This window comes from Aulonocara stuartgranti (assembly GCF_965226115.1).
Source record: "Aulonocara stuartgranti genome assembly, chromosome: 11".
Taxonomy (NCBI): Eukaryota; Metazoa; Chordata; class Actinopteri; order Cichliformes; family Cichlidae; genus Aulonocara; species Aulonocara stuartgranti.
In genome coordinates, this window is record NC_138947.1 from 2,991,854 (window position 1) to 3,002,318 (window position 10,465).

Sequence of the window (10,465 nt, forward strand, 5' to 3'; positions counted from 1 at the left end):
AATAAGCTGAATATTTTTACTTTAAACATTGAAATATGAAAACAAATCTGTTTAATTTTACTGTGTTTGTACAACCTGAATGTGTTCATTTATCAACGTCTGTCCAAAATAAATCAGAGGAAACAAATTCTTTCATTTATAAATGATAATAAAGTTTATATTATGCAGTTCTTGTTGTGAGTTTCTCTGATTTAATTCTTTAAATTAATTTTTACTGTAAGGTGTAATATTATATTTAAAATCCTTCCACACACAGTTAAGAATAATCCCAACATATCTGTTGTATTAATTTATGCAGCTTATGATTATTGTACAGCTGTCCTTCTTGGCCAGGACACTCTTGTAAAACAGATTTTTAATGTCACAAGTTTATTTTTTCCTGGTTAAATAAACTTTAATGAATAAATAAAATGTATTAAAGTTATTACAGACACTCTGACAGATTATTTCCTCTTACCTTTGAGTCCTGAGCTGCTCTCTGACAGCCTCTGCACCAGATCAGTTCTCTGCATGTCTGTTAAAACCTCCCTGATCACCTCCACAGACTGATGACCAAGTTTATCAATCATCTCATTCACTATTCTTCTTCTGTCATCACTCAGTTCGATTTGTGGAAGACTCTTCTGAAAACAAGTGAACTGCAGGAACCACATGAACTTGTTGAGATCCTGATCACTCAAATCCTCCAGTGTTTCTAGAAGCACATCTGTAACAGCTGCCATTGTTGCAACCTGGAAAATTCAAAGCAAACATTCATAAAGAAAAAATGTTTCCTCACTGAGAAAATTACAGATTTATGTTTTTGTAGCTGTTTTAAACTTTGAATGTTTTCAGTGTTTTCTCTGAAACACTTTGTTTTCTTTTATTATCTTATTTATTAAGATGTATTTATGTAAACACACTTTTTAATAATCTTTGATTTTAAATCTAAAAACATTTCTGTGACAACTGTTTAATCTAAATGATGAAATTATGATTTTCAAACTGCATCTTATTGAATCAAAGCTGAACTCTGCAGAGTCAAACAGATGAGACGTTACTCACTTTATGGATCAGTGCAGACAGATGTTCATCCAGATGTTTGTCTGAAAAAAGAGAAATTAACAGAAATAGAAATAAGTGTTTAATAAAAGCTAATCGAGCTTTAAAAAAATACACAGAGATCAAAAAAAAAGTTACATTTAAACCTGCTGAACATCATTTTCTGCTCGTCAACAATGCTCTCTTTGCTCTGTAAATCTGACTGTTTCTAATATGAACTGAAGCAGAAACACTTTTATCATTTTAACATGTTTTGTCTTTATCTTACTTTGAGCTTCTGAGCTGCTGTCTGTCAGCCTCTGAGCCAGATCAGTCCTCTCCATCTCCTTTAAAACCTCCACGATCTTCTCCACTGACTGTTGGCCAAAAGTCCTCACCAATGTTCCCTCTAAGCTGCGCGCGTGCGCAATTGGGCACTGCTGGCACGGTCTCTGCGCAGAAAAAATCTGTGTTGCGCACACACAAAAAATTAAAGTAAATACTTTAACAATTCTGTTCTGCAGTGTTAGTCAGTGACTGGCTGCTCCCGTATGGGATTAGAACGATGCCACCTTATCTCATAGTCCAGCCAATGACGCGATTCACACTCGTATATACGCAGCTAATCCACGCCATTGACAGGCTATGACAGCGTCCTTATGTGCCGACACCGGTGTTTTAGCGAGCAAAGCGGCTGCTGTGGAGTGAAGCCACGTTAATGACAACGTGTACAACCATTGGAGATGTGAGCAGGACAGACGGAACAACTGACGGAAAAAGTGAGGACTTTATACCAGTTTTTAAATTGTGTTGATCGGCCACGTAAAACCAGAGTTGTGATAAAAATATCTGCAGTGTTTGTTTTTCTTCCTGAATACTGTCGTTGTTTATATTTACTGCGGGAAGAAACGGTAAAAACTGCGTTTGATAAGGAAAACGCTCGAAAGCCTGTGAACAAAGACAAAAACAAAAAAACCCCACCCTTTCCTATTGGTGGAAAAATGTACCATGTCAGGCTGTTGTTCTCCTTTATCTCATAGTGGACAGAAATTATTTTTTGGAGTGGCACAAATAATTTGTGTGGCATCAGATTTGATGCAGAACAGCTGATTGTTCTGTAAATAGTTTGAAATGTTTGTTTAAAAAAAACATTTTGGCAAAAATTGGCAACATTTTTAGGTAAACAGCTGCAAAAAACTTTGTTGTTTGCAAAACTCAGTTACGTTTTTGAAGAAGCCATAAAATTTCTTTGTCACGGTCTGCAGAGACAGGCCGTGCGGTGGTGTGTGTAATGGACCCAGGTGCGTACACAAGTGAGTAGACGGGAGTGAACTTAACAGAAAGCGAGCCTTTATTATGGCTGGAGACAAGGTGTACAAACAAAGCAAGGATAGCGTGGCTAGGCTATAACTAAACTGGGAAAACGAATACTGTGATAAGCTAAGGAAACTCAGAGACTATGATGTTCGCTGCAACGACTGACCGGGAAAACATGGAGGTGAGAACACAGACGACGCGACACAGACTGTATGAAACACAGAGACTAAATACACATGAGGGATGATCAGGGGAAGTGGCCACACATGGGAGCACAGCTGACACACATGAACCTAATGACAGGAGAGGAGGAGTGAAACTGAATACACTGAAAGTCTGTATTCACTGTCAAAGTAAAACAGGAAACATGGAGATTAGACATGACACATGAACCGGGGAGACTTAGTACAGGGGGAGATGACATAAACAACTAAGGAACAAAACTAAACTGCAGTCTAGAAATTAACTAGGTGAACTAAGCTAGGTGCAAATGAATACAGAAGATACATGGAACTCAAATACTGGGTCGCTTGACCCAGGACCATGACATTCTTGGTGTGATCATTGATCATAAGGTCTGTTGGAAATCACACATCACTTATGTGAGGGGAAAGTTGGCACAGGACATTGCTGTCTTGGGGAAAGCAAAACAATTTCTGGATAGGAAAACATTGTATATGTTATATAGTGCTTTACTATTACCATATATGAGTTATTGTGTAGAGGTTTGGGGAAATACATATAAAAGTAATATTCAGACTATAATCATAATGCAGAAAAGGGCCATTAGACTAATAAATCAGGAGGGGTATAGGGCTCACACAAATGCACTCTTTATTAGGACGCAAGCTATAAAATTCCAGGATCTAGTCAAGTTTAAAACAGTGCAAATAATATATAAGGTAAGGAAAGGGATGCTCCCAATCGAAATAAGTAAATGGTTCTGTTAATAGGAAAATTGTACTTAGTAGTCAGTATAATCTTTTAATGATATAAGTTTGCATATGGTAGAGTATTGCATGTAATCATTTGTGTTTAGAAGTATATAGTTGGTGACATATTGAAAGAATGTCTCATCCTAGGAGGTCTGTAACATTCTAAGGTGTTCTGGCTTCACCCCCACATCCTAGGAGCACGAGAAGAGGTCGTACCTTGTCTTATTGTTTTACGGTAGGATTAACGTAGCTATATTTGTTTTAGTCTAAGTGCTTTTTGGTTTGATGAACTGCTGGACTTTTCCACTGTGTTATCTGGGGTGAACCATCTAGGGTGAGGGGGAGACTACCCTTTTCCTGACCAAGGATGTTCCTTTTATGCTGTCATGTTATGTGACCCTTTGATCAGCAACACACACACACACACACACACACACACACACACACACACACACACACACACACACACACACACACACACACACACACACAAATAAAGACCGGGGCAGTTTCTCAGTGCGAGTCTCAGTCTGGAGGCTGCCCTTGCTAGCAAGAAGTTCTGTGTGTTTCTCTTCTCTGAGTCTTTACTGAAGAAGTGTTTTAGAACATTTTCCCTAACATTATTTGGTCCTTCGTAGCCGGAGCAGAAAATATCAGAACTGTTATCTGTGACTCTGTTCCAGGATCCAGCACTGATTCCTGACGCCGTGGGGAGCCAGCACCGAAGCCTGTGCACAGCCCTCTTGGACGAGGAGAGAGCCCCAGGACGTTAAATTCGGGTCTGGGCCGGTGTTTTTAATCTGGTCCACAGCGGTGGGATTCAGTCCGATGATCTGAACCACCAGTGAGACGTCGGAGAGTGAGAAACACTATTTTGGTATATAACACAGCTGCAAAGGTTTAAAGAAATGTGATAAAATAGGTTTAAGTTCGCCAAAAGGAACTGTGTTTTGACTAGTTTTAGAGGTAGCTGAAATTACTTCGTGACAAATTAGCGCGCAAATGTCTATGTGTGTGTATGTGTCTGGAAGTAAGTTGATTTTACAGCACAATACGCTGCTGAACTACTTCCATTTTTGTTTTCTTTGCTGAGGCTCACGTGCTGGTGACAAAGGAGAACGGTTGAGTTTCATCTCATAAAACTGATACCGCTTCACCGTTAGGGTGAAGTCGAAGGCCGTATCAGTAAACCACTCTGAAGTCAAGCGTGCCAGCGACGGCCCAGCAAAATCTTTGAAAATGGGGAATAAACAAGTAAAATTAACACCTGATGAGAAATGTTTAGAAAAACAGCAAGCCGGAGCAGGACTAATCCAAAAGAAAGAGAGAGGAATGCATAGTGGAAGAGCAAGAGGTAGAGGCTACACACACACACCAAACAGCGACTTTAACACTACATGCTGGAGGTGTGGAAAAGAGGGACATTTTGTACGTGACTGTAAGAAACAAAGAAGACAGTAACTCAGAATACGATAGCAGCTCAGGTGAAGAGAGCAGTTCAGACTAGGAAGAACGTAATAATCCCTCACCAAGTGAAAATTAGAGATCAAAGTAGTGTAGTTTAAAAAGGGTTGGAAACAGACCCGACTGAATAGATATAAATACAAGAGGAATAAAGTAAAATAAACAAAAGGATAAATTACAACTTAACTTTAATGTATTCAAAATAATATTAGCAAGGATAACAACCTATAAAGTGGTATTAATAATGAAACATAGTTGGGATGAAGATCATGCCCAGAATAGAATGAATGAAAGCAGATAATTCACACAAAGACATATTAAATGAAATAGAGAGATGCATAAGGTATACTAAGGTTGTGTCATTGTTCAGCCAAGAAAAGTGTGTGAAAAGGAAAATGTCTCCAGCTTGAGAAAGAGTGAAACTGCAGATCACCCACAGCCCTTGGTGGATACAAAGTAAAATATAAATAACATATTGTAATACAGTGGGGCAAAAAAGTATTTAGTCAGCCACCGATTGTGCAAGTTCCCCCACTTAAAATGATGACAGAGGTCAGTAATTTGCACCAGAGGTACACTTCAACTGTGAGACAGAATGTGAAAAAAAAATCCATGAATTCACATGGTAGGATTTGTAAAGAATTTATTCGTAAATTAGGGTTTGGTTTTTTTTGAGGTTCTTAAAGAGAGAAGGGAGGTATAATTTTAGAGGGAAGTGGAATTTAAAATTACAAAGAGTAAGAACAACATTGAAAAGGATGTCTATTTCTATAGCGGGACTTTATTTCTTCTTTTAACTCATTCCAGAATTTAAGGTCAGTAGTGATATAAACCAGTTTAAAATAAAACTCAAAAAAGAAATTTTAAATAAGTATAAGAATGAAGAAAATGCAATTAACGCAAGACAGCAGTCAAACTCATGTTTATTTTCTTCTGCAAATTAGTAAATCTAAATATAGTTTTAGTTGAACATGTGAAAATATTTTTTGAGATGTTATGTTCTAAGTTGAAGGCATTGTATACGTTTTTGTTGTTCAAATTTAGATGATGAGGATGTAAACCTGAGGGGGTAGGGCTAAATAAGTATATACTTCTGCCTACTCCTTTTCAAACAACTGTATGGAATGATTTTATGAAACGTTGGTGAATGTATATGTTTGAAATAAAAAAAGAACTGAACTGAAGTAACTATATAATTAATTGCCCAACATTGGTTATTATATCCTGTATTTTGCAGACAGAGAGTTACAGGACTCTCTCCCAGACCACAGACTTATAATACAAGTCAGAGCTTTATTTTATTTTATTTTTTAAAAAAGAAAGAAAGTTGTGTTTTCAAAATTGGATTTCAAGTTATTTTTCCTTCCAATAGTGTTAACATGCTACACAGGTCATGAACAAGATTTTTTTTTAATTTTCATTGTAAGTGGGCTAAAGCAGTTAATTAAAAGTCGTCTAACATAAATGCTGTAATTTGATTATTTTAATAAAACACGTTGGATGGATTGGATGCTGGCGTGACCACAGTGCACACGTCTGCTGTTGCTCACAGTGGTCCAAGGGGCCGCTCAGGGAGTTTGTGCGTTCGCTCAGACACATGAAAAATTAGAGGGAACATTGGTCCTCACCGCCAAAAACACCACGTCCTGCACGTCCTGCAGGTCTGACATCGCAGACAGACTCATGGGGCTCATTGAGCCACGTTTTCTTCTCAGGATCTCGATGAAGTCTCTGACCTCGCTGCCTCTCAGATCAGCCAGTGTCTCCAAAAGCAGCTCAATAAGAGACTCCATCGTTTCCACCTGGTAAAAACAGAGGTCACATGACAGCGATGCACCATTCAAATGTCTGTTTGATTTTTAATCAACAGAAACATTTTAGTGTGCTAAAAATAAATTCATGTTTGAATCCAATTCCTTCTAAAAACCTGAAAAGATGACCTTTGACCTTCAGACATAAAGCTGCATCTTTTTAAGGTCATGACCGGTCGACCAGATGTAGAGCAGAAAATAACCTCCATGAACATCTGGTGCTCGGTGGGTACCTGCTTGGATTGGTTTTTTATTTCTTGGCTCATTTTTTCCTCTTTTTGAAGGATTTAATTTTCATGAACAGGTTTGTGACTCTGTTTTACTGCCTGACTGTAACTCTGTCAAAGACTGAGCTACAAAAACTGCAGTGAGTCTCCTGATTTTACAAACAGAGGGGAGCTTTAACTGCTCGCATCTTTACTGATAAACAGAAAGACTTGAATTTAATCTGCTTTTAAAATGTAAATAAGGTTTAATATTTCTATACCAATCATGTATAAAACTCATGTGTACATGACAAAGCTGCAGCTTGAATCTCATGTGTATGATTTGTGTTTAAGATGAAGATCATTTTCAGTCTTCATCTACTGAATCAAAGCTGAACTGTGTGAAGTCGACTGATGTGACGTTACTCACTCTCTGGCTCAGTGGAGGAAACTGTTTGTCTGAGGAGAAAAGAAAGAGAAAAAGTCAGATTAGAAACTGTTTTATCATCAGGCTTTATGAGGATTTAGAACATGAAAGATTTCACATCAAAGTGACACTTAAACCTCGTTAACTCGTTAATAATGATTTTAGAGAGAGGCCTAACTTTGTGAATGAGAGCACACACAGGATACTCTGATCACTTTTATGTGTGTGTGTATATACTCACACACATATATAAATATACACTACATGTCTTTGAACGTGACGGGAGTCGACTCCAGACCGGGGCGTTTCTGTCCAATGAGGGTCCCAGGCTGCCTCTCCCATGCTAACCAACCGTAACTTGGAGTGAGAGACATCAATATGAAGCCATACCAGCTGGGACGTCACCCAGGTGGCATAGTGGCTCCAGCAGATCCCAGGAAAACATTAGAGATCTCTGTCCAGAAGAGCGCTGTCAGAGTTTTACCCCTGATACTGCTGGATAAACAGAAACTCACTCAGGAACGAGGTCACACACAGCTCAAGTTTTCACTCGTGAGAGGGAAGCAGTTGATCTCCAACCCACTTCAACTTGCTTCCCCCTGCAGGTCGTTTTTATTGTTTACACACATGACTATTCATAAAGCTCGTTGCTGTATTAACTAAGACAAATTACTATATATGGTTAGAAAGTGTGTTGTGCAAGCGTGGTTATACAGTGTGAGTGGTTATATGATGTGAGTGCAGCCCTCCCAGGATGATGTCAGTATCTTGTCCCGCCAGGTGGCTTCCTTCACTGCGTACAGTCTGTTCTTCTCAAAGCTACTTGTTCCCTTTATGGAGGTCGTGCAAATACTCATATTTGTGGGTTACATAGCGAGCAAATAAAACGCAGCTTCTCAAGACTCCCAGGGTTTTCCCTGTGGATTATGTAGCTTTGAGAAGATATGGGATCTATGAAGGAATCCTGCGTTTCAGATTGTTTCCATGAAGGTGGAACACATCTTCATGCTGGAAGTGCCTCTCTCACCACCAACCTCTCCCCCAAAGATAAGAACATAATCAGCATTAGCTTGGAGTGCGTTAATTAAGTTAATAACTAAAATTAAACGTAAACTATTAATTACAATTGATGTGATTTGATTATTCTTTTTACATTATTTTAGTTTTTCACTTTTTCTTTGCTCCTGCCAAGTTGATTTACTGAAAAAAGTTGCAATTAAAATCGAAACTGTGGACATACAAAAAAGGTATAAATATGAGTATTAATCTATATTAGTCCAAATAGCTCTAATAGGTTGTTGCAGCCTTTCCAAGTCATTTCTTCCCCTGGGGCAGATCGAGAGATAGGCTGCCACAATAGGTGTGACTGATAACAGAATAAAATAGAATAGAACAGAATAGAATAAACCATTATTATCCCATGAATTAGAAATATGGGTGTTACACAGCTCTTTATACACACATATATATACATACATATATATACATATATACATACATATATATATATATATATATATATATATATATATATATACATATATACATATATATACATACATATATACATTATATATATATATATATATATATATATATATATATATAATGTAGGTGCAAGATGCTAGCAGGCAAGGGTGCAAGATGCTAGCAGGCAAGGCATACATGGAACGCCATAACCAAGTGGCCGGCATAGTGTACAGGAACATCTGTGCCGAGTATAACCTGGAAGTCCCGAGGTCAAAATGGGAGATGCCCCCAAGGGTGGTGGAGAATGACCGAGCTAAGATCCTGTGGGACTTCCAGATACAGACGGACAAAATGGTGGTGGCTAACCAACCGGACATAGTGGTGGTAGACAAACAGAAGAAGACGGCCGTAGTGATCGATGTAGCGGTTCCGAATGACAGCAATATCAGGAAGAAGGAACACGAGAAGCTGGAGAAATACCAAGGGCTCAGAGAAGAGCTCGAGAGGATGTGGAGGGTGAAGGTAACGGTGGTCCCCGTGGTAATCGGAGCACTAGGTGCGGTGACTCCCAAGATAGGCGAGTGGCTCCAGCAGATCCCGGGAACAACATCGGAGATCTCTGTCCAGAAGAGCGCAGTCCTGGGAACAGCTAAGATACTGCGCAGGACCCTCAAGCTCCCAGGCCTCTGGTAGAGGACCCGAGCTTGAAGGATAAACCGCCCGCAGGGGCGTGCTGGGTGTTTATATGTATATATATTTATATATATATTAGGGATGTAAGAAAATATCGATACAACGAAATATCGCGATATTTCACGCAATGATACTGAATCGATATTTAAAATCAGTGTTATCGATTTTTTTAATTGAAAAATGACATGCATTTACTGTTTATTTCTTTTGTATGTTGGAATTCAAACTCCGGCCACTGGTTTGCAGTTTTCACCGCCTTTACTATGACGTAAAAACGAGGTCTCGCGATAACTGTAGAAGCGTCTAGTTTGCCAAAAGAACGAAGTAGAACAGTCAGTGGACATGTGTGATGCTAGCTAACTGATGACTGAAGAGGAGAGGATACAGCCGGCCCCCGCAGCTTTCAAAGCTGATGTGTGGACTCATTTTGGATTTAGGACAAAAGAAGGAAGTAAAGACTATGACAAGAGCTATGCAGTCTGTAAAATCTGCACCGCCAGAGTCAAATATTCCGGTAACACAACAAATTTACGAACACACGTGTCTAGACACCATAGCGACGTAGCGTCAAATGCTAATTTTAAAACGAAACGAGGCGATCCCTCTCAACGGACAATTGAAGAAGTTAACTTTTCGAAACTACCAGCAACTTCAACTCGTGCAACAAAAATAACGCAGTCAGTACTTGTTTTTATTTGCAAAGACATGCGCCCTCTGAGTGTTGTGGAGAATAAAGGATTTCGTAATATGATTAAAACGCTGGAGCCCCGTTACACCGTTCCTTCTCGACAACACATCACGGACATCGCTCTGCCAAAGCTGTACCAAGAAGTCAAAGCGACAGTGCTGGACTCTCTCAGCTCGGCTGAGACAGTTGCTCTGACATGCGACGCTTGGACTTCGAGAGCCACTGAATCGTACGTAACTGTTACAGCACATCACATAACGGACCAGTGGAACCTTCAGTCTCATGTACTACAAACCCGAGCCATGCATGACAGCCACACAGGTGAGCACATTGCAGCGTTACTAACTGACGCTGTGGCTGAATGGGGATTGAATGCAAAGGACCTTGTTGTTGTTACCGATAATGCACCAAACATGGCTCTCGCGGCTAGACTT

The 10,465-nt window shown here is 39.3% G+C and overlaps 2 protein-coding genes across 4 annotated transcripts in view; both read right to left on the minus strand.

The window, feature by feature from the left end:
* The window catches only part of LOC309717172 (uncharacterized protein), a 55,323-nt gene that overhangs the window by 35,072 nt on the left and 9,786 nt on the right, over positions 1–10,465 (minus strand). The window lies entirely within an intron of this gene.
* The window catches only part of LOC309717165 (uncharacterized protein), a 44,051-nt gene that overhangs the window by 18,188 nt on the left and 15,398 nt on the right, over positions 1–10,465 (minus strand). For 2 of the 3 annotated variants that reach the window (XM_082551510.1, XM_082551509.1), the window contains exons 3-7: positions 7,184–7,212; positions 6,365–6,538; positions 1,310–1,487; positions 1,045–1,085; positions 458–731 (exon numbers count right to left, since the gene is read on the minus strand). In XM_082551510.1, the coding sequence (XP_082407636.1) occupies positions 458–731; positions 1,045–1,085; positions 1,310–1,487; positions 6,365–6,538; positions 7,184–7,212 (696 nt within the window). The remainder of the gene's footprint in view (positions 1–457; positions 732–1,044; positions 1,086–1,309; positions 1,488–6,364; positions 6,539–7,183; positions 7,213–10,465) is intronic. The other variant, XM_082551511.1, reaches the window with a different exon arrangement.